This window comes from Triturus cristatus, chromosome 3_2, assembly GCF_964204655.1.
Source record: "Triturus cristatus chromosome 3_2, aTriCri1.1, whole genome shotgun sequence".
NCBI lineage: Eukaryota > Metazoa > Chordata > Amphibia > Caudata > Salamandridae > Triturus > Triturus cristatus.
This window is the reverse complement of record NC_140584.1, coordinates 1,213,260,320-1,213,284,587: the sequence shown is the minus strand read 5'-3', so window position 1 is coordinate 1,213,284,587 and position 24,268 is coordinate 1,213,260,320. Positions and strand designations below refer to the sequence as shown.

The 24,268-nt window shown below is 52.2% G+C and overlaps 1 protein-coding gene across 2 annotated transcripts in view; it reads left to right on the top strand.

Annotated features, from left to right (window-relative positions):
- The window catches only part of LOC146859475 (uncharacterized), a 154,674-nt gene that overhangs the window by 83,310 nt on the left and 47,096 nt on the right, over window positions 1–24,268 (top strand). For both annotated transcript variants that reach the window (XM_085650205.1, XM_085650204.1), the window contains exons 5-6: window positions 10,447–10,554; window positions 10,843–10,947. In XM_085650205.1, the coding sequence (XP_085506331.1) occupies window positions 10,447–10,554; window positions 10,843–10,947 (213 nt within the window). The remainder of the gene's footprint in view (window positions 1–10,446; window positions 10,555–10,842; window positions 10,948–24,268) is intronic.

Sequence of the window (24,268 nt, the reverse complement as noted above, 5' to 3'; positions counted from 1 at the left end):
GGGAGCCGCGACGCAGTCAGCAGGGCTCAGAGGTCCCAGTTCCAAGTAATGAGTCTTTCTCCGTAGGGTCAGCCGCGATCCGATCAGCAGGGCTCTGGACTCCAGGATACAACTGCCGTCTTGGTTTGAGGCGGCCCCAGATATAGGTCTGGACCCCTTTGATGTCCGGACCCTTGCGCCTGGGGGGCGGAGGGGCCGGGATGGGAGAGGCCAGACACCCAGCGGGAGAGGCGCCAGCGCCCAGGCAGGCCGGAGGGCGATCGACACCAGGCGTTGGGGACCGGTTGGGGGTCCCATCGAAACTCCCCTCCTCCGGGATCGGTGGAGTGGCCACTTGGTGCCCCCCGGCCGGATCTTGGTGCCTTGATGTCGGGGCTTCGCTGGGGCCGAGGCCGGGGCGAGCCGGGTCGCGTAGGCTGGTGCGGGTAGCAAGGTACAATCCGGAGGGACCCCGAAGGGTGGGGGCTGCCCCGTTGGGTCGGGCAGGAGGGTTCGGGACCACGCCACGAGGCCGGGTCCAACAGGCGTCCCCCCCCAGCTGAAGGCAGGGAGAGTCACCCATCGTCTTGGGGGTTCTCCTCGCCGAGGCGGAAGAAGCGGGACAGGCCGTCGGCGTTGGCGTGGTCGTTGCCGGGCCGATGATCTACAGTGAAGTCCATCCCCTGCAGAGAGATGGACCATCCTAACAACTTCGGGTTCTCGCCTCTCATCTGCATCAACCACCGCAAGGGTCGGTGGTCGGTTTGGACCTGAAAGTGGGTGCCAAAGAGGTAGGGCCGGAGTTTTTTGAGAGCCCACACCACGGCGAAGGCCTCTCGCTCAATGGTGCTCCATCTCTGCTCCCGGGGCAGCAGGCGCCGGCTGATGAAGGCCACCGGCTGATCAACCCCCTTCGAATTCACTTGGGACAAGACAGCCCCGATTCCGTACTCCGAGGCATCCGTCTGCACCACAAACTCCTTGCTGTAGTCGGGGGCTTGTAGCACGGGAGCGGTACACATCGCTGTCTTGAGGGTCTCGAAGGCCGCCTGACAGCGGGGCGTCCAGTGCACCTTCTTGGGCTGTCTCTTTGAGGTGAGCTCCGTGAGAGGGCCCACGATGCTTCCATAGTTCTGAATAAACCGCCTGTAATAGCCCGTGAGTCCCAGGAAGGCCCTCACAGCGGTTTGAGTGGTTGGAGGTTCCCAGGCTACGATGGCGTCGATCTTTGGCTGGAGGGGAGCCACATGGCCGCTTCCCACTTGATGTCCCAGATAGGTTACGGAACCTTGGCCTATCTGACACTTGCTGGCTTTTACGGTAAGTCCGGCCCTTTGGAGGGCGGTCAGGACCTCCTCGAGGTGCCTCAGGTGCTCGGCCCAGTGGCTGCTGAACACCGCAATATCGTCTAGGTAGGCGGCGCTGAACGCTTCTAGGCCGGCCAGTACCTTATTTACCAGCCTCTGGAAGGTCGCCGGGGCATTTTTCATGCCGAAGGGCATCACTCGGAAGTGGTAATGGCCATCGGGGGTGGAGAAAGCTGAACGCTCTTGGGTGCCGGGAGTGAGCCCGATCTGCCAGTATCCGGCGGTGAGGTCGAAGGTGCTAAGGTAGCGGGCTGCTCCTAGGCGGTCGATCAGTTAATCTGCCCGAGGAATGGGATGGGCATCGGTTTTGGTGACGGCATTCAATCCCCGATAGTCCACGCAAAACACTTGGACCCTCTGGAGGCGCAGCCGGGAGTAGAAGAAGACAGAACTATTCACTGTTTTTAAAACTTAAAATACTGTATTTTTGTCACTTGGATTTTAACTCACTCACCCCTCCTGGGACACATCCTCTGTGTGCAGGCACCCTTCCACACTGAAAATGAGCGCTGGGAAGGGCGAAATCGCCTCATTTCCCTCCTAATTATCTCCCTTCGCCCTGATTGGGCACGCCCACTAGAGGCCACGCCTTCACCTATCCCCTTCCTCAAAACATGTGCATGTACCGGAAGCGCAGCGGACGAGCGCAGCGGGCGAGCGCAGCGGGCGCGACGATTGCGCGCCGAAGGCGCGCATAAGGCAAGCTCGTCTGTGCTCGTCCGTGCCGAGACCGGGCCTAGGGCCACCCCCCCTATATCCCCGACTATAAAATTCAGACATTACAACTCGGAAACTCTCATGGGATTAAGACCCACCGGCAGAGATTGCCTTCAGCCCCAGTTTCATGCAGAAAACATCCCACATTCCTGCCCCTCCTGCCAATCAACCCTTAAACCTAAGCCGGCTCCAGACCATTCACATGAGTACCGCATGTTCTTGCTCAACTGCAGATCCCTGCCCAAACACAGGGCAGAGTTCGCATTATTGCTGGAAGAACGTATGCCAGACATTGTCTTCCTAACAGAAACATGGCTGGCCACAGATTCGGACCCCGCGGTAATCACAGCCCTCCCTCCCGGCTTCCAAATCATTCGGCAGGACCGCCCTGAGGGCAGAGGAGGAGGTCTAGCTATTATCTATAAAGACCAATTCCTCTGTCGAGTAATTCCGGAGACCATCCCTGACTGCGAGAGCCTAGCCTTCTGCCTCGAACTCTCCCCTAACACCTGCTTCACAGGTACTCTAATTTACCGCCCTCCAGGCCCTCCCAAACAATTCCACAATCTTCTCGCTTCGATTGTGGCAGAACGCGTCAGCACTTCCTCGAACTTCACCCTGTTAGGGGATCTTAACTGCCACTTTGACTCCACAACCGATCACATAGCCACTATGATGATAAATGACCTAGCAGCGCTGCAGCTAACCCAAATCGTTAGGTCCTCCACTCACGTCAAAGGCCATTTGCTGGACCCTGTGTTCAGCAATTGCACAGATCTTACATCCAGGCTACCAATCCCCCTTCCATGGACTGACCATTTACTAGTCCCCTTCACCTGGACCACACTCAAACCTCCAACCATTAAACCCACAGTACGAATAGCCAGAGCCTGGTCCCGCCTTCCAGTCGACAAATGGATGAGCGAACTCGCTAGCAACCCTCCTCTCCATAATAAGGATCCACGCCTAGCTGACCAGTCCTATGAAGACTGGATCACCCAATCCCTTGACAACACTCTCCCCAAAAGAAAAACCACTCTAAAACGTTCCCACAAATCGGCACCATGGTATTCAGAGGCCCTTAGGGCAAAGAAACGCCTATGCAGGAAAGCTGAAAGGAAATGGCGTCTGGACTTCTCTCCAATAGGAAAAACCCAATACCGAACGCTACTTAAAGAGTACAAAGAAGAAATCAAAGCCACTCAAGCGGCATATTTTTCTAACAAAATCATGTCAGCCAAATCAAAACCTAGGGAGATTTTCTTAATAGTAAAAAATCTCTCCAAGCTACCACCCAGCCCACCTGTAACCACATCCACAGAGCATTGCAACAATGTGGCAGCCTTTTTCCACCAAAAAATTGACAAAATCTACGCCTCCTTTCCCCCCCTGGCCACCTCCGTTCCAGCCTCGACTAACACAGTCTTGGCACACCCTACCTTACAGACTCCCACTACACTAGCTCACTTCCCCCCCCCTAGATCTGGCATCTCTGGAAACTGTAGCCCGGAAAGTCAAATCTGGCTCCCCCAACGACCCAGCCCCACCAGACATTATAATGTCGGCATCTCAGGTCATCCTACCCATCATAATGGACCTCCTGAATGCCTCTATCTCCTCCGGCACGGTCCCTCCTGGATGGAAACGGGCCATGGTTAAACCACTGCTGAAGAAACCCAGTTTGGACCCATTAGACTTCAGCAACTATCGGCCAATCTCCCTGCTTCCCTGGCTGAGCAAGGTGTTGGAGAAATACATCAACAGCCTTCTGGTCACCTTCCTAGAAACCAACCAACTGCTAGACCCCACCCAGACAGGCTTCCGACCCAAGCACGGAACCGAGACCGCCCTCCTCAAGGTCACCGAGGAATCCAGAAAAATCTTGGACCAAGGAGGATCAGTGGCAGTGATCCTCCTTGACCTCAGCGCGGCCTTTGACACGGTCAGCCATGACATCCTGCTGAACCGTCTGTCTAATGTTGGCGTCAAGCACCAGGCTTGGCTATGGTTCGAGTCCTTCGTGAAAGACAGATCCTTTCAGGTTTTCGACAGTGAATCAGTATCTACCAGCAGACCTTTAAGGTGCGGGGTCCCACAAGGCTCCTCTTTAAGCCCGGCGCTATTTAACATTTATATGAGGCCACTGGCTGAGGTTGTTCGTCCGTATGGAGTTAAGATCATCTCCTATGCGGACGACACCCAGCTGGTGGTCTCACTGGCACATGAGGCCAACATTCCCATGAGCGGGGGACTCTGTAAATGCCTTGAGGAAGTAAAGAGCTGGATGTCTTCCTCATCACTCAAGCTAAACGGGGACAAGACGGAGCTGATGCTTCTAGGTCCAGCGAATCCTAGCTCCTTCAATTCCCTGTGGCCACCCTGTCTGGGCACCCCCCCAACACCCAAGGACAACATCAGGAGTCTTGGGGTGTGGCTCGATAAATCCCTGTCATTCGACACACAAGCTACCAAACTTACCGCCATCTGTTTTGGCCTTCTTAAAATGCTCAAAAAAATTCTTCATCTTTTACCCATGGAGGCAAAACAAGTGGCCATCCAGGGTCTGATCCAGTCCCGCCTGGACTTCAATAACGTCCTATACCTCGCTGCACCAGACTACACACTGCGTAGACTTCAAACAGTGCAGAACTGTGCAGCTCGGACACTGCTCCAGCTCCCACGCCGACAATCCGTCAGAGCTAGTCTGACCAGTCTACACTGGCTGCCAGTCCGCCAAAGAATCCACTTCAAAGCCTTGTGTATTGCCCACCTGGCTTTCTGGGACAAAGGCCCAATCATCACCCGCGACCTAATCTCTCACTACCATCCAAGCAGAAACCTACGGTCAAACCAGACTTTTCTGGCCACCGCACCCAGAATAAAAAGAGCCAGAGCAGGCGGTAGGACCTTCACCCATAACGCTTCCAAGCTATGGAACGCCCTTCCTCTTCATCTGAGAGCCAATTCTAATCTTACCTCATTCCGGAAACAGCTCAAGACTCTTCTTTTCAACTCCCCACAATAATTCTGGTAACTATCGCCGCCTCTGCCTATACACCTGTCGGTCCCTCAGCGCTTGGACGCCCCCGGGCATCAATCGCGCTAAATAAATCCACATACAATACAATACAAAACCGGAGCTCCGGGGTGGTGCCGGGGGCGGCAGCTTTCGGCACCAGGACCACAGGGCTGGCCCAGGGACTGTCGGAGGGTTCGATGACCCCCAGGGCCAACATCTTGGCGACCTCGGCGTGGATGCAGGCCCGCACTCGCTCGGGGACCCGGTAGGCTCGGTGTCGCACGGGGGGGCTGTCCCCGGTGTCGACGTCGTGGACGCACCATCGTGTGACTCCGGGAGTGAGGGAGAAGAGAGCAGCGAAGCGATGCAGCAGTCCTTGACACTCTCGTTGCTGATCGGGAGTCAGGGTGGCGGAGAGGATGACTCCTTCCACGGAGCCGTCCTTTTCGGAGGTTTTCAGGAGGTTGGGTAAGGGCTCGGAGTCGTCCTCGGCCCCATCGTCCGTAGCCATCAACAGGCTAAGTTCTGTTCGGGCAAAGTGTGGTTTGAGCCTGTTGGCGTGGAGGACCCGGAGGGGGTTCCTGGGGGATTCCAGGTCGACCAGGTAGGTGACGGGGCTCTTCTTCTCGACCACCTTGAAGGGCCCGGTCCACTTCTCTTGGAGGGCGCAGGGGTCGACGGGCGACATGACCCAGACCTGCTGGCCGGGCTCGAACTCGATGGAGGAGGCGTTCTGGTCATACCAGCGTTTCATCTCCTCCTGGCTGGCCTCGAGGTTGGCTTCGGCCAGCTCCCTGAATTTCCGTGTCTGGTTTCGCATGGTCAGGAGGTACCGATAGACGTCGGGGGGAGCATCTTGGATGGTGGTCTCCCAGCCTTCCTTGACCAGGCTGAGAGGGCCTCGGACAGGGTGTCCGTACAGGAGTTCGAAGGGGCTGAACTCCAGAGATTTTTGCGGGACCCCCCGATAGGCAAACAGGAGGCAGGGCAGCAGGACGTCCCACTTGCGTCTCAGGGGCTCCTCCAGGCCTTTGATCATCCCTTTCAATGTCCGGTTAAATCGTTCGACTAGACCGTTCCCCTGGGGGTGGTATGGGGTGGTGAATTTGTAGGTGACTCCGCACTGTTGCCACAGGGACTGCATATACTTCGAGATAAAGTTGGTGCCTCGGTCGCTCACCACCTCACGGGGGAAGCCTACTCGGGAGAAGATTCCCATCAAGGCCCGGCCCACCACAGGGGCCGTCACTGTTCGGAGAGGGATGGCCTCGGGGTATCGGGTGGCATGGTCGACCAGGACAAGGATGAAGCGATGCCCCTGGGAGGTTCGGGGGTCCAGGGGCCCCACGATGTCGATCCCCACTCGCTCGAACGGGGTGTTGACTATTGGGAAGGGCTGGAGAGGGGCTTTGACCCTTCCCCCGCTCTTCCCGCTGGCTTGGCAGGTCGGGCAGGTCCGGCAATGATTGTCCACGTCTTTCCGCATGCGGGGCCAGTAGAAGTGGGTCACCAGGCGGCTGTATGTTTTGTCCTGTCCCAGGTGCCCGGCGAGGGGCACATCATGCGCCAGATTGAGGAGGAAGTCCCGGAATCTGAGGGGGACCACCAGCACGCGGCTGGCCCCCAATTCTGCGGTCTTCTGCTCGCTGTAGAGGAGGTCATTGTCCCAATAGACCCAGTGGGTCCCCGCCTGGTCTCCGGCGGCCTGGGCGGCTGCTTGCTGTCGGGTCCCTTCGAGGGAGGGGCAGGTCTTTTGTTCTTGGCGGAACTGCTCCCTTGTAGGGCCACCTTCTTGGCGCCATTGGGCGAGTTCGGGGAGGTCACCGAGCGCGGCGACCTCGTCCGGGGTGAGTTCTGGCGGCCCGGCCTCGGTGTCGGCTTCTTCTTCGACGGAGGGGGCTGGTGGTTCGGGCCATTCCTGCTCTTCGGGGGGAGCCTCGATGCTCGGTTGGATGGCCCGGGCGGTCGTGGACCGGGTGGTTGCGCAGACCCATTCAGGCAGTCCCAGCATCCCCAGATGCTCTCGGCACTCAACGTGGGCCCAGGGGGAACTTTCCAGGTCGTTCCCGAGGAGGCAGTCCACGGGGGCGTCGTCGCGGACGGTGACCTTCAGCATGCCCGACACTCCCCCCCCACTCGAAGGGGATCCGGGCCATCTGGCACAAGCTCTCGGTGTTGTCTGCCGACCGGACGGGGCACAGTACATTAGGCAAGATCTGTTCGGGGGTCACCAAGTGGCAGCGGACGGCTGTCACGCTGGCTCCGGTGTCTCGGAGGGCTTCGGCCCGGCGTCCATTAATGGTGACCCACTGTTGGTACTTCTGGGTGTTGCTCGGGATGGGAGCCCGGGGTACCATCTCCCGACTGCCCAGGCAGACTAATGTCATGGCGGCGGGTTCCCACTCGGTTGGTCCAGCGTCGTAGTTTTCTTCCTCTTCTCCCCCTTCCCCCAGGGCAGCGGCCGCCAACTGGCGGGGGGGGTGGCCCGGTGGTCCCCGCCCGTCGGTTCACGGGGCAGGTAGGGTCACTGGCATAGTGCCCGGGTTGTTGGCAGTTGTAGCACGTCACCGTCGGTCGAGGCCCTGGTCGGGCTGGGGGGGGCCCCTCTTCGGGCGAGGGACGGGGACGTGCGGTTTGAGGGCAGGCCCCGGGGAGGACTCCGGGGTGGCCCCGCTGGAAAGTCTCTGTTTCTGTTCGATCCCCCTTCTCCGCCCCGCTGGCGGGGGGGCCCCGTGGTGTTCCGTGGGTACTCCCCCATCGAGTTCCGGGGGACCCGGGTGTTCACCCATCGATCGGCCTCGGCGGCGAGCTTCCGCGGCTCGGTCAGCTTGCTGTCGAGGAGGTGCTGTCTCAGCTCGATGAAGCAGTTGTTGGAGAGGTGCTCCCATACAATGAGGTCGAACAGTTGTTCGTAGGAGGCGACCTTGCTGCCCTTGATCCAACCTTCCAGGGCTCTGCTAAAAAAGTCTACGTATTCCACCCAGGTGGTACCGGGGAGCTTCTTGCAGTCCCGGAAGCGTTGGCGGTACATCTCTGGGGTGAGCCCATAGCGGGTGAGCAGGGCCTCCTTCATATGGTCATAGGAGGTCATCACTGCGTCTGGGAGCTGTAGCAGGGTGTCTCTGCCTTCGCTGAGGAACCGTCCCCATAGGCCGGCACCCCAATCTTTCCGGGGTACCCGGTGGGCGGTCATGGCTACTTCGTAGGCCTTGAACCATTGTTGGATGTCGTCGTTCTTGTAGTACTCTTTGACGACATCCTTGGGGATATGTACTTTCGCCTCTACCGGTGTGGGGGTGTCTCGGTTTCCGGGGGTGCCGGTCTCTCCATTTCTGGACTTGATTTCAAGTTCTTTGAGGCCCCGCTCATGCTCGAGGGTTAGCCTCCTCTCTTCCAGTTCTCGGTGCCGCTTTTTCTCCTCGATCTCTTCTTGCAGCCGCAGTTGCTCTAGGGCCAATTTCTTTTCGGCTAGTAGGAGTTCGCCGTCCAGGCGGAGTCGGGCGAGCTCTAACTCGTGGGTCCTGACCCTCTCCCGTTCTCGTATCTCTTCCGGGGAGAGGCCGGTCTCTAGGCTGGTTGTCCTCCCCTCTGCCGGGGCTGCGGTTGGTTGCCGGTGTACGTTTGGCACCGGGTTCTCTTCGGTTTGGGGGGAGGCCGCTTCGGACTCTACCCAGGTCTTTAGGGCTGTTTGCAGGTCCTCTTTCGTGTTTAATCCGGTGGTTGCGATGCCTTTGTCTTTACAAAACTGTTTTAGTTCCTTATGTGTATATTCCTCCAACCGTTCTTGTCGGAACTCCGCGGTTGGGGTGGTCTCTTAGTTGCTCATGGTTACTCTGTGTCTGGGTAGGTAGTGGGTGAGTTACCCGCTGTACGATCTGCGTCGGGCTCGGATCGCACTGCTGGCCACCAAATGTTAGAAGGGCGCCCTCCGGGTGCCGGATGGTGTCGGACTGACCACCCCGAGGGCCACCGTTCTGTAGGCGAGTAGCCGAGCGCCGCTGAGAAGCCTCCGGGGCGAGGTCCTTCTCCTATGATCGTATCAGCCAAGCAACCCCACCACCACAAAGGGACACAGCCAGGGTATTTATTCGTATACGATTTTTATCGGTTATCAGGGCAGGTTTCAGTGGCAATATTTACAGGTGGATCGAGGGATCCAAGAGAGTCTCAAAGTCTGGTTGGGAGGGGGTAGCGGGACAGTCTCAGTCTTAGCCTGGTACTGGACACCCTGCGCCTAGCTCTCAATCCTCGAGCCGGGGGGTTCCGTACGGTTCGGGGGATTGCTGCGGTGAGGTCGAGCCGCGACGAGGTCAGCAGGGCTCCGATGGTTTACTTCTGCGAGGTCGAGCCGCGACGAGGTCAGCAGGGCTCCGATGGTTTACTTCTGCGAGGTCGAGCCGCGACGAGGTCAGCAGGGCTCCGATGGTTTACTTCTGCGAGGTCGAGCCGCGACGAGGTCAGCAGGGCTCCGATGTTCCGGGAGGGTCTTCTTCTCAGCAAAAGGGGGGAGCCGCGACGCAGTCAGCAGGGCTCAGAGGTCCCAGTTCCAAGTAATGAGTCTTTCTCCGTAGGGTCAGCCGCGATCCGATCAGCAGGGCTCTGGACTCCAGGATACAACTGCCGTCTTGGTTTGAGGCGGCCCCAGATATAGGTCTGGACCCCTTTGATGTCCGGACCCTTGCGCCTGGGGGGCGGAGGGGCCGGGATGGGAGAGGCCAGACACCCAGCGGGAGAGGCGCCAGCGCCCAGGCAGGCCGGAGGGCGATCGACACCAGGCGTTGGGGACCGGTTGGGGGTCCCATCGAAACTCCCCTCCTCCGGGATCAGTGGAGTGGCCACTTGGTGCCCCCCGGCCGGATCTTGGTGCCTTGATGTCGGGGCTTCGCTGGGGCCGAGGCCGGGGCGAGCCGGGTCGCGTAGGCTGGTGCGGGTAGCAAGGTACAATCCGGAGGGACCCCGAAGGGTGGGGGCTGCCCCCGTCGGGTCGGGCAGGAGGGTTCGGGACCACGCCACGAGGCCGGGTCCAACACTTAGTATGGTGATGTGCCATTGTGGTGATATTGTCTCCAGTCAGTTTCATTGGAGACCTTTTTCTCTTTCACTATATGGTTAGCTATAATTGTGTGCGTCTCCCCTCGGAGTATGTACCCATTTGTTATAAATGGATAAAAATGCTAACAGTCGAGGTGTTATAATGTACGCTCACTCTGATAACTCTATATTTGTATTATTATGTTTATATAGTACTGTAATTTTCTTTCTAGTTTTGGATAACATAATGAAAATTAGTAGATTTTTTTTTTTTTTTAAATCAGACTGAAAAATGACTTCAAAATTTCTAAAACTTCATATGTTCGCCCGCAGGATTTCCACTTCTCGGTGATGAAGTGCATTATAGGAAAGAGGATGAGTCAGAATCTTTGTCAATGCATCACCCTTGTGAAGAAGAATACAGTCCCAGCCTTGGCACAGGTGAGTCAGAGGTGCTTCGCCCACGGTCCCTTTCATCGTCTAACTTGCCATTTTATAAGCCCTTTGTCGCTTCACATATGACCTGGTTCCACACGATTACAGAGCCCATGCATCCTTCTGTGGGCTGTCATCTGCTCATAGGCCCCTTTTGCCGGTCCTGTGAAGGGCTGTCAGGACTTCCCCTGTTCTTTTTTTCACAAAGAAAACATAACTTTGTATGTCCAGTCATAGATGACTTAACTCTTGTGCGCTACACATGATTTTGAACTTTGGTGTTTCTTCTAACAGCAGAACATAATGTCCTTTCCATCATTATAAAAGAGGAGGAGGAAGAAGCGTGTTCATTGGACCATCAAGATGTTCGGAATAGAGCAAGCGGCTATAGGTCAACAGGTGAGTGAAGTGCACTTACCTGCATCTAATGGGGGTATTAAGACACTGTTGGCCTTCTACCCATTCGTACCCGGCACCATAAGTCTATTTCCTGGTAACTTACTGCAGATAAAAATATTCAATTAGACATTTCTCGTATTGTAACTTTGACTTGAGAAGAAGAAAGGGAAATTGGGCCTTCTCTGTCCCCACATATTCTCAGAAGCTCTCTACATATTATTTATCACTGGACAGGATTTGGGTCAGAAAAGATTAGTCCCAAGAGCAAGACTCTGGTCCGTCTTGGCGGACCTGGCCATACCGCAAGATATCCTTTCCATTTTGATAAGACTGCACATGGGAAATTTTGCACGTGTGAGGTGCGGTAGGAATGGGGTACTTACGGATAGATTTCCGGTTGACAGGGGGGTAAGACAGGGCTGTGTCCTCGCTCCGACCCTGTTTTCCCTCTTTGTCAACGGGGTTATCGACCACCTGCTGAGGGTGGCCGACTCCGACGCACCAAAACTCAATGGCAGCAGGGTGCCCGCTATTATGTTTGCGGATGACACCCTGCTGCTGTCTAAGTCCCCCATGGGAATTCAACGAATTTTAGATGGATTTTCGACCTTTTGTACTGAGCGGGGTCTAGAGATCAATGCAATGAAGACGAAATACATGATTCTCAATCCCCCAAATTCCACCCGGCCTAATCCCATCATAGGCACCCAGAAGTTGGAGAGAGTATGTACATTTGAGTATTTGGGAGTCACCATTAATCAAACAATGTCCTGGGACAGCCATCGTAACAAGGCCAATTTGAGACTTGTTCAATTAACTGGCGGTATCTGTAGGTTGAGGAATACTTCGTCCTTTAAACCTTTGACCCCAGCCCTACAAATTTATAAAATGCAAGCGCGTGGGGCAGTAGTATACGGCGGGGAACTGTGGGGCCACACCTCTACACAGAACTTACTAGTCACTGAAAACAATTTTATTAGGCAGCTGGCAGCCCTTCCAACAAGTACACCTCTTTTGCCGTTGAGGCTGGACCTGGGATTGAGACCCATTAGTGAAGAGCTGGCACTCAAACCGCTGACTTCTGGCGTCGATTGTGGGCTAGGCCAGAACTTGCAACATATAGGTCTGAACTACAAAAGATCTTAACTCTGCCAAAAGCCGCTCTTATCCCATGGTTATCCTATGTGAAAAAGACTTGTGAGAATCTGGGACGGCCGGAGCTTTGGCGAAACCCAGGGAGTGCGTGCTGTAGGATCCCTAGGAAACTCCTGGTAAAGGAATTTTATGAATTTAAATTATCAAAACTTATAGGGGCTACAAAGGAGGGGTCTCTTACTAACGTATTTATTAAAATGAAAAATGTGTACCACCAAGAGAGTGTTCTTGACAACATCAGCCCGGTCTTCACCAGAAAATTGTTCCTTCAGTGGAGACATAGCTCACTCCCACTTGGGTCATTTACGAAGCAGTGGTCCAATCCCCCCCTCATCGGAGCAATGCTCACTATGCACCCAAACCCGGGAGGATGACCTACATATGATCTTTTTCTGTAAAGCATAACGTAGCCCCAGAAATTATTGGCTTGTTCCCCTTCTTAAGAACCTGGGTCTTAGGCATTATCTACATGCATACAGAGTGTTAAAAACAGATCTTTCGCCCCCGGTTGTGTTTGCGGTAGCTAAATTTTTAAGAGCAATGTGGCACATTCGAGCAAGACATATAAAGCAGGTTGAGGCTGGGGATAATAGAACTATTGAATGAATTGTATTTTGCACCATGTTGTTATTTATGCTCCTCAAAATGTCATGTGCTTTTTATTCGAATGTTAACTCTATTTTAAATGTTTTTATTGTTGTATATCTTTTATGATCTAAAACGGTCGAAATAAAGATTATAAAGAAAGAAAGAAAAGAAAGAAAGATTATTCCACTAAAAGACCCCTTCCACCGTTCTTGATTCACCCAGTGGGGTATGGGCAGAAAATCATCGTCCTGTGTATAGTGGAAGTGCGGTACCTTCTCCCCGCTCGTAGAATAGCCACCCAGATTACGTGCAGCAAAGAAATGTCTTCCCTCTTAGGGGTGCTGAATATTAGCAAAGGGTCTGGCCCCAGGCAGATGAGTCCTGCAGGATGAATAGGACAAGTGTAGGGTAGATCTCTAGAAGGACTGATCTGTAGGTGCAGCACACCTGCCTACGCCAGTAAACATGTAATGCGCGGTCCTGCACCACCAGTAGTGACTGTCCATTACAATACCGCGCAGCGTCTCAGGAGGGGTCATTCTGGGCACTTTGAGTCAAGGACTTAGGACCTGATTTAGGGTTTGGTGGATGGATTACTCGATCACCAACGTGACGGATATCCTGTTCACCTTATTACAAGAGCATTATACGCTGTGGCACTTTGAGTCAAGGACTTAGGGTCTGATTTTGGGTTTGGCGGATGGGTTACTCGATCACCAACATGACGGATATCCTGTCCACCTTATCACTAGAGCATTATACGCTGCGGCACTTTGGTTAAGGACTTAGGGTCTGATTTAGGGTTTGGCGGATGGGTTACTCGATCACCAACATGACGGATATCCTGTCCACCTTATCACTAGAGCATTATACGCTGCGGCACTTTGAGTCAAGGTCTTCGGATCTGATTTAGGGTTTGGTGGATGGATTACTCGATCACCAACTTGACGGATATCCTGTCCACCTTATCACAAGAGCATTATACGCTGCTGCACTTTGAGTCAAGGACTTAGGACTTGATTTAGGATTTGGTGGATGGATTACTCGATCACCAACGTGAGGGATATCCTGTCCACCTTATCACAAGAGCATTATACACTGCGGCACTTTAAGTCAAGGACTTAGGACCTGATTTAGGGTTTGGCGGATGGGTTACTCGATCACCAAGTGACAGATATCCTGTCCGCCTTATTCCAAGAGCATTATACGCTGCAGCACTTTGAGTCAAAGACTTAGGACCCGATTTAGGGTTTGGTGGATGGAATACTTGATCACCAACGTGACGGATATCCTGTCCACCTTATTCCAAGGTGTTAGAACTGGGGGTCTCTAGTTGGCAGAGGTAGGTACCTTTGAACAAATAGGGACTCTTGCTTCTAGTCAGGGTAACAGGGTACACTCCTAAAATAACCCCTGCTCACCCCCTTGGTAGCTTGGCACGAGCAGGCAGGCTTATCTCAGAGGCAGTGTGTTAGACCTGTCAGCCCTTTGGGTGGTCCCTCCTCATCATTATTTATTTTGTCCCACTTTTGCCTCAAACCCTATTTGAATTTTTCCTTTTTGGGAACCACCAGACTTTTTCGTGTTGCTGCAGATTCAGGGAGCCATTTTATCTACCCCTGAAACTTCTGTCTGAGGGCCTGGAGCACAAAATGGTGGCCACCTGTGACATCACCAGCATCCACTGGAACCTACCAGCACCTTCCAGAACATTCCAGAACCCTGTGACAGTTGGAGGCGTTTTAGAATGTTGGGAAGCTAAGACAGAGAGTTGGCAGTTGGAGCTGGCAGTTGGCACCTGACTGGTGAAGAGTGAGCAGCAGAAACCTGAAGGAGGAAGGAGTGAGGCAGCAGGGGTGGAAACTTGTGCCTGGAGTGGGGTCCATAAACCCACCCTTGATACTAGTCCCTACTGACTGAGCCCAGCCTGGAGCCCTGTGTGGGAAGAAGTAAGAAAAACCATCTTAAGGACCTGGACAGCAGGAACAGGCCTTAGAAGTCAAGAAAGCAAGTACCTGACCTGGATACTGGTTTCCCTGGAGCCGGATGTCGAGTAGCCTGGAGACCTGGAGCCTGAGGTGGAGAAGCGGCGCTGACTGGAAAAGCAGACGTCGTACCCAGAGCCGCCAGAGATCGTGAGAGGGCGCCGACGGAGGACGTGAGGTGTACCAGAGGTCGAGGAGGAAGTCAACCAAGGTCGAGTGAGCGGTGTCGACGGGGGAGTGAAGTCCGCCCTCCAGAGTCGCCGGAGACCGAGGTGAAGTGTGCCGGAGGTCGGGAGTGGAGATCGCACTCCGGAGTCGCCGGAACCAGAGAGAATCGTGCCGGAGGTCGGGAGTGGAGGTCGCACTCCGGAGTCGCCGGAAACCTAAGGAGGGGAGCACCGGAGGTCGGGAGTGAGGATCGCACTCCGGAGTCGCCGGAAGTCGACATCGAGCCAAGGCCGGCCGACGTCATTGAAGTTGAGGTCGCCATCGGACCGGAGCCGCCCGAAGTCGACATCGAGTCAAGACTGCCCGACGCCATCGAATCGGAGGTCGAGATCGAGCCGAGGCCGCCGACATCGAACCGGAGCCGCCTACCGGCGTCGTCAGGAACTGACATTGTGCCGAGGCCGCCGACGTCGAACCGGATCCGCCTCACGGCGTCGACACGACTCCAGCGGCGTCGGAACATCAGAAAAAGGGCAGTAAGTGGAATAGAGGGCGCCAAAGGCCCTGTGGAATCCTAAGAGACTACTCTAGGGGTTAGAGAGGTGCTGGAACCAGCTGGACTGTGCCATGGGTGAGCTGGGACTAATCTAGAGGGGTTGTGTGGAGTGAGAGAGCCAGGTCTCTGGTATTCCCCCCTTGATCTACCTCAGTTTAGGCCTCAGCCTTGTCCAAGCCAGGGAGTAGACACCCTCAAGCCTTCCACATCCCCACAAGCTGTGCCTGGGCCAAATCAGCCCTTAGGAATTCAAATGTGATCTGATTCTATGAGTGTCACTGTCAGCTTTGAATTATTTATTGGAGGCACTGTATTTATTGTATTTAACCTATTTATTGCTTCACTGTATTTATTGGTCCACAGTATTTATTGATGCACAATATTTATTGGTTTACAGTATTTATTGCCTCAGAATATTTAATTGCCTGTATGTATTGCACTTATATTTATGCCTTCATTATTTATGATCACCCCTATTTATTGAATCATTAAGCCAGTATTTATTTGACCTGCACTATTTAAAAAGTTTGTATATTGTGATTGTTATTTATTTATCTAATCAGCAACTAAGAGAAAAAGAAGATAAAGAAAGATATTTTCATAATTTTTACGGTGTAGAGTCGTTTTTGGAACGGGTGCACGCATGGTTATTGTATGGGTATGTCGTATGCTTAGCACGGTGCCTGATTCCTGACCACTCGAGCCAAGCTACCACTGTATGTTCTGGAAGGACTCCGTTACCACCAACCCTTACCGGTGTGGGAGGGGAGTTTTTCCAACACAGTGTGTAAAGCATTTATGAACACATACAGAAATACAGTGTCAACACTACAGATGGACACCACACAGGTTGTATTATAAAAAGTATTTTTATATAGACTTAACACAAGACCAAACGACAATAATCCACAATACTGTACATCAGAATGGTAGCAATATCTTAGTTCTCTTTAGATGGTAAATGCGACACTTTACGTTCAATGTACCTTTGGATGCGTAACGCTATACAAACAAAGGAGTTGCAGAGAAGGTGATGCGTCTGTTCCTTACACGCAAGAACGGGGATGCGTCGGTTCCTTACTCCGGGGGAGATGATGCGTCGGTTCCCTACTGCTGCGTAGGGGACGGGGATGCGTCGGTTCCTTACCGGAGGGGAGGTGAGGTTGTATGACGATACATCGCAAACTAAAACAACGCGTGCTTTTACAACGTGGTTTTTAGTTCGCATGTACCATCACAACGCATGTTTTTTCTACGGATGGCATTAGTTCGCATTTCCTTTGGAATGCATACTCTATGTCTTTACAACGCATCCAAGTTTCCCGCATGCCTTTAAATCGCAAAATATTAACACTAAAATAAAAATATAACACTATCATACCGGACCAGCTTACACAAACCTAAAGCCTAAACCAATACCATACACTACAACCCCCTGACACTACCCAAAGCCCTAAATCCTAAAATACTTGCATACACTACAACCCCCTGACACTACCCTAAGCCCTAAAGCCTAATACACTAGAAATCCTAAAACTCTAGCATACACTACAACCCCCTGACACTACCCTAAGCCCTAAAGTAAAAAACAATAGCATACACTACAACCCCCTTACACTACCCTAAGCCCTAAATCCTATAATACTTGCATACACTACAACCCCCTGAGACTACCCTAAGCCCTAAATCATAAAACACTAGCATACACTACAACCCCCTGACACTACACTAAGCCCTAAAGCATAAAATACTTGCATACACTACAACCCCCTGAGACTACCCTAAGCCCTAAATACTAAAACATTAGCATACACTACAACCCCCTTTTGACTACCCTAAGCCATAAAGCCTACACTACTACCAAATGAGACTACCCTAAACCCTAATCCCCCTTACTTCTCTCCTTCCTCGGGGTCGTCTCTGCTCCGGTTTCCTGTGTTCCAGTCCCGTTCCCGGTTCCCGCGTTGATGTGTGCGCTCCGATGCCATTACATCGCATGCGTTTTAAAAGCGCGTGCGATGTAATGCCCTGCGTCGTAATGTGTACGAGTGGTTACGTCGCATGCGTTATAACGCATGCGATGTAATGGCATGCGTAGTAACAGCCTCGTTGTAATGGCTGTTTCCCGGAGGTGATGCGTTGGTTCTTCTCCACGAGGAGAGGTGATGTGTCGGTTTCTTACTGTGCTTCTCATATTCGATGTGACCTGTAGCGGTGCGATGCGATGACGATCCGGTGCGATGAAACAAAATGGCGTCTTCTTCTTGATGCGATAACGATGAGGTGATGCGTGCGCGCCCGACGTGACTTGGTTAATCTTATGAGCCGCGACAGGCCCTGATGCGACGTCATCTGCTGCGACACTCTTCTCCGGTGATGCGAGGCGCTTCGGTGATGTGACAGCGGCGGCACCCTTACTCAGTGATGCGATGACAGCGGCTGCTGCAGCGACACGCTTCTCCGATGATGCGATGGCGTCTGCGGCGACACTCTTCCTTGGTGATGCGAGGCGCTTCGGTGATGCGATGCGACAGTGGCAGCAGTGGCACCCTTACTCGGTGATGCGATGCCAGTGGCTGCGATGCGTCACGCTTCTTCTCCGTGAGTCGCGCTTCCAGCTCCCAGCGACACGCAGTCTCTCAGAAGGCCCAGCACAACAGCAGGCACTTCAAATTACCAGCAAGGGAATTCAGGGAAGCTGATTGGTGAAGTCTGTTATCCCTGAGACTTCAGCAGGAGGCAAGCTCAATCTTCAAGCCCTTGGAGATCCTTTACAAGTTGATGAAAGTAGCACAAAGTTCCTTTCTCTGGCAGTCAGGCAACCACTGCAGGCCAATCCCCCAGAGAGCACTCCGCTTAGGGATAGTCTCCTCCTTCAGTTTCTCTCTGATTCATCTCCTCAGCAAAGGTTCTTCTTGTTTCCCAAAAGTGATCTAAAGTTCTGGGGTCTGGGTCCCCCCTTTTATACACCTATTCTCTTTGTTCTCTGAAAGCAGAGAGTGTCTGTACCTAGTCCAAACCAGTTCTGGTCAGTCCTTGAGCACTTTGTTTACAAGACTCCTTCTTTCCTTTGACAGTTTGGCCAGGGACATCAGAAGCACCACAGGAGGCGGAGCCAGCATGGTGGAAGGCAGACACAGCCCTATTCAGGTCCCAGGTGCTTCCCTCCCACCAGTCTACATGCAGATGGGTCTATTCAGCCCTGTGCTGACTCACCCTGTCTCCTGGAATCCCCCAGCCCCTGTCACTTAAACTACAGACAAGGAATACACAACCTAGCAGAGGCAGGCTTGGATAGCTAGGCAAGAAAATACCTACTTTCTAAAAGTGGTATTTTCAAACACAGAATGTTAAAACCAACTTCACTAAAAGATGTATTTTATCATTCTGAGTTCAGCCATACTAAACTCGAATTTCTACCTAGTTCACTGAGTCAGTTAGGATTATAAGATGTTATAATCAATCTGTCCATTCTGGCCTATGGGGAACAGGTAGCCTGCAATAGTGAAAAACAAAAATGGCTGTAATTCACTATCAGGACATGCCACACACCCTGTCCTTAGGACTACCATAGGGGTGACTAATATGCAGAAAAGGGAAGGTTTAGGGACTGGCAAATGGGTGCACTTGCTTAGTCAACAGGGCAGTACCAGACTGCACACAGGCTCTACAATGGCAGGCCTGAGACACATTTTACAAGCTGCTTCTGTGGGTGGCACAACCAGTGCTGCAAGCCCACGAGCAGCATTTATTTACAAGCCCTGTGCACACGCAGTGCACTGTACTAGGGTCTGACAAGTAAACCAAACCAGCCAATCATGGAGTCACTAATCCATGCATCAATTTACCATAGGGAGCACTTGCACTGTGGCACTGAATAGCAGTGGCACAGTGCCCAAAGCATTTATAACCAGCTAAAACATGTGAGGCCACAGCAAAAAAATGAAAGGGAGACCCACGCCAATGGTGCCAGGTCTAACACAAGAGTATTATACGCTGCGGCACTTTGAGTCAAGGACTTAGGACCTGATTTAGAGTTTGGCGGATGGGTTACTCGATCACCAACGTGACGGATATCCTGTCCACCTTATTACAAGAGCATTATACGCTGCGGCACTTTGAGTCAAGGACTTAGGACCTGATTTAGGGTTTGGCGGATGAGTTACTCGATCACCAACATGACGGATATCATGTCCACCTTATTACAAGAGCATTATACGCTGTGGCACTTGTAGTAATGTGGACAGGATATACTTGAGGTTTTTGGTGGAGTAACCATCCGACAAACTATAAACCAGGCTTTTAGTCATTTTCAAACTTCTCCATTATTTTCAATGCATTTCTTTCCGTACAACTAAGGTATACGTATGTAATATGTGCGTAGCGTCAGACACCAAAGAAAGTCAAAAGAGAAAGAGAGATCTCCAAAAATGGCTTTTACAAACTGGATCAGCAGGATCAGGTGCTTGTCGAGTGCGTACTTTGGTAGTGGTTAGAATTGTAGGAGAAAAGAGTGGATGTAGCAGCTTGGAGTACATTATATTACACAAGGCGCTATCACTGATGAGGTCTGAGAAGCATTGCTGATATGAAGGGACTCAAAGGACAGCAGAATGAATAATACGTCCTAGTATGGCAAAGACAGAGTGATCTACAGACCTGAATGTAATAGAACATTGAAAGACCTTGGCTGGCAAAGCCTTCTTCTACATCTTCCTGTGCTCACCAGCACCGTGCACTGCACTGGCACCATAGTGGCAAGACCAGCTCTTACTGGCATCATGGCGAAAGCCTCTCTGGGTTGTACAAAATTCTGAGATGACTGTGTTGGGGGTCCTGCTTTTCTAAAAGCCCCACTGGCCGTCTCTGCTCTGTCCAGTCCAGCTGTGTTGGTTTTGTGCTTTCAGAGACACAGACAGGTGGATGCAACTTCGAAGCATTGGAATCTCTCTTGTGTTTTTATGTCTGGTCTTGGATGCAGGAAATAAAGCAAAAGAAAAGGGCACCGTCCTGGTGGGACATCTTCAGGGACATCTAAAATATCATTATGGCTCCCAGTTTTATAGTGGTCATCGTTTGGACATTTCTGTCTCTCGTTATCCATATTTATTTTTGATTTTGTGCAGGTGTTTATCCTGTGTTCAGCTGGGTTCCTCAATTGAAACAGCCTCATATTTGATGCCGGATTTCTTTTAGTGCTGTAAATGTCCATAGATAGTACTTCCAGACACTCATATGAAACGTGTTGATGGGACGTATATGCCAATCTGCAGCGGTTAAACGTCATAGGAAACTCCTCTACATGTCAGTCTCACAGCTCTTCGTCTGCCAGTTATAATCGACTGCATTGATGATCACTAAAATACATATTTTGTTATTATCCATATATGAAAGTAAATAAAGATGAGAAAATAGATAGTATTCTGTTTTTATTTATCAGCAAAAATCAGTGAACATCGAAACTTGGAGTTTTGTTTGAGAACAAAAGATCTCACAAGTTTGATGGCTCCAGGCATAAACTGTGAGGGGTCATTAAACCCCTGATAGTATTCCTGTGGCTGGTAAAAGCAGGAAATCCTGAAAGGGGCCTCTGGCCTGCATGATAATATGCTTTGCATTGCATTTATGGCAGTGTATTATCATTTGGCATCGCTAAACGAGCTTCGCCACTTGAATCAGAATACTTCCCTTATGACGTTGCCTATTTTTGTCATTCTCTTCCATTGCTCCACGGTTTATCCATTTATTTATCCAACTATTTCTCTGTTCCTGTTCTCCCAGAGTAGCATTATGTTTGTTGCATCCGTGTTGCTTTGCCTTTTCTTATTGCTAAAAAGAGAGTCTCTGTTTTCTTTTTTTTACTTTTAAGATGTTTCCTCATTTTAGATGTCTTTTTCTCTGTTAAGGCATGCCCAATGATTATTATCTCAGTCTAATGGCTGACGAGTCTCTTTAGGTTTTGGCTAGACAGCATTATCTGTTTGGTGCAGCTCATCTCATCACACAACATAACATACTCTTACTCATACGCAGTGAGCAGGTTTTGGACAGCCCCTTTCAACTATTGGCTACTGTGGTTCAGCTTATAAGGGTTGTTCATCAGTGTAGGAAAGTGGCTCTGTATATAATGTCCCCAAATAGGTACAGTGAGACTTTTTCTAATGAAATAACCAATGTTATGCTATTGGAGGAAATTCACTTAGCAGGTAATTGTTACTTTTTCTAGCTCAGTGTTGGATCCTGGATCCAGCACTAGTGTACCACCTGTAAGCAGTTGAGATAATGCGTTTAGGTTATATAGGCGATTTTTAACGAATATTTGTAAGTTTGCAAATTTGACACTTAGAAACTTTTTCAGCAAAAACCAAGGCAATGTTATCCTATGGAAGGAAATTCAAGTTGCAGGTAAAGTATGTTCTCGTTACTTTTGTAATCCAGTGCTGGGCTCCTAGGTAATTACGTTTTCACAGTTGGTACGATTTTTAAAGAATATTTGTAGTTTGCAAAAATCGACTCTTCGAAGAAATTTCACCGAAAAACAGCCAATGGTTTCCTATGGGAAAAAATTGAGTTAGCGTTAAGTATGGTTGTAATTACTTTTTGGGATCAGTGCTGGACACCAAGACCCAGCACTGGGATCTCTCCTAATAGAAGGTGAGTATTTTCGATTTCGTTACTCGGTTGATTTTAGGTGAATATTTTAAAGTTTAGAAACTCCACAAGTGAAACCAGCCAATGTTACCCTATGGAAGAAAAGTGAGTCATCGGCTTTTGGGTAAGTACTCGACTGGCAGAGTTAAGGTGCTGGGCATAGACTCAGGGGTCTCCCAGGGTCAGGTAAGTACAGTTGTTACACCCTCAGCGGCACAGGGGCAGCTGGGTGCAGAGTGAGGTAAGCCCAATGTTATCCTATGGGAGGCAGGGGGCCCGTGGTTGGTGGCTGCTGGCTAGCAGGCCACGCGACTGTGGTAGCTGGGCTCCTGGTCACTTGCTCAGGGCAAATGGGAAAGTAGGTTAGAGTAGAAGTTGCACTGCCAGGGCCACTCGGGCGGCTGGGTGCAGGGTGCTTTTGAGCCGTCGGGCGCTCAGTGGATTGCAATGGAGAAGCTCAAGAACGAAAAAAGGATGCAAGCTCGGGGACGAAGATTCTTCAGGTGCGGCCACCACTTCGAGAGGTAAGTTGGGTAGTTGGAGGCTAGGTAGGTACCCAGGAGTTGGGCACAGGGGGGGCGCACGGCGCCGGGTGCAGGGGTGCCTTTTGGTGTCGGAAAATCTTACCCTCTGTTGATCGCGGTTGGGTGGGGTCCCTGGTTCAGAGGATGCAGGAGTTGTCAGGAGCGTCGAGGTGGGTCCTTGGGTGCCGGATTCGGGGTCACAATCGCTGGGGGGACGTCCTCGTGGTCTTGGTCCACTCCAGCACAGGCCAGGCTTGGCGGGTGCAGTGTGTGCAGGGTTCGCGGTTCCTGTCTGATGCCATGGGTCAGTTACTTGCTTTGAGCAGTGCCACTGCTCGTGGGAGTCCCAGGTGCTCAGAGTCACAAGGTAGCCAGGTCCTCCGGGGTTTGTGAGGTTGCTGGCCATGGGAGATGCCGGGATTTAGCAGGAGCAGGTTCGAGGGTCGACAGGCCGGTAGGGCTGGGGCCAAAGCAGTTGGTGTCTTCCTCTTGTTAGCAGCTGCACGGCAGGTCTTCTTTCTTCTTGATCTTCTTTGCTGTTTCGGAATCTGGATCTCAGAAAGGAAGGTTCAGGGTGCCCCTAAATACTAAATTTAGGGGCTTTACAGGTAGGTAAAGGGTAGGAACCACTGGGTCTCTGCCATGGGGTGGGTATACCCCCTATCCTGCCACTCTCCTGTGGGAGGGGGGCAGTGGCCTAGTCCTGATTGGGCAGGGCTCCCCATCTTCAAGATGGCGAGAGCCCAGAGATGTGTTTCACCTCGCCTCCCCCACCTGAGGGGTGGGGTTGGCAGAGGCTGGCACACCCACTGTCCTTCCTTGGGGTTCCCGGCCAGTCTTTCCGCCAGAGTGGGGGTTTAGAACCGGTAGGGGCCAGTTGCTGAGTACAGCAAGTGGCCTGGAGAAGCTCACAAAGGCGGCATGCCTTTGAAGCTTCCCCTGCCCATCTTGGGGGAGGAGACCTAGCACCTCGCCCAGGATGTGCATTGTTGCAGGCCCAGGAGAGCGGATGGCTCTCTACCCAGGGGTCCAGCAACATTTCTGCTGTGTGGCAGCCTAGGCAGCCCCTCAGACCAGATGTGGATTGTAGGTTAGGTTCAGGGGGCATCTCTAAGATGCCCTCTGTAGTGCTTTGTACATTAAATCCCACACTGGCATCAGTTCGGGTTTAATGTCTTCAGTGGAGCCATCATGGTGCTGTGGAGTTCATGTTGATGATCTCCCAGCACCATATACTCTTAAATGGCAGCACTGCACTTACAGTGCCCAGGAATGGACCTGGGTACTGTAGGGGCACAGGGCTCATGCTCCTGTACCCACACCCCTGGCATAGGGCACCCAGCTAGAGGCGTGGCTGATGTATGCCAGGGCAGTGTATTGTTGTGGGCATGGCACACAGGGATGTGTGCCATGTCGACTCTCTGTTTTGTTCTATACCCAGACACTCAGCCTGCAAGGGCGATGTGTTTGTGTCAGGGTACAGGGCCTCTAAGGGTGGCACAATAAGTGCTGCAGCCCTTAGTGGCCTTCCCTGGTCACAAGGCCCTGGGTACCTAGTGTACCATTTACCAGCGGCTGACATGTGGCCAGGATTTGCCAATTTGGGTTTTAGGTTTCAGCACAGTTTTAGGGAAGGAGCATAGGCCCTGGGCACCTGATTGGCAGGAGCCCAGGGCACACTCAGTCAAAGTACA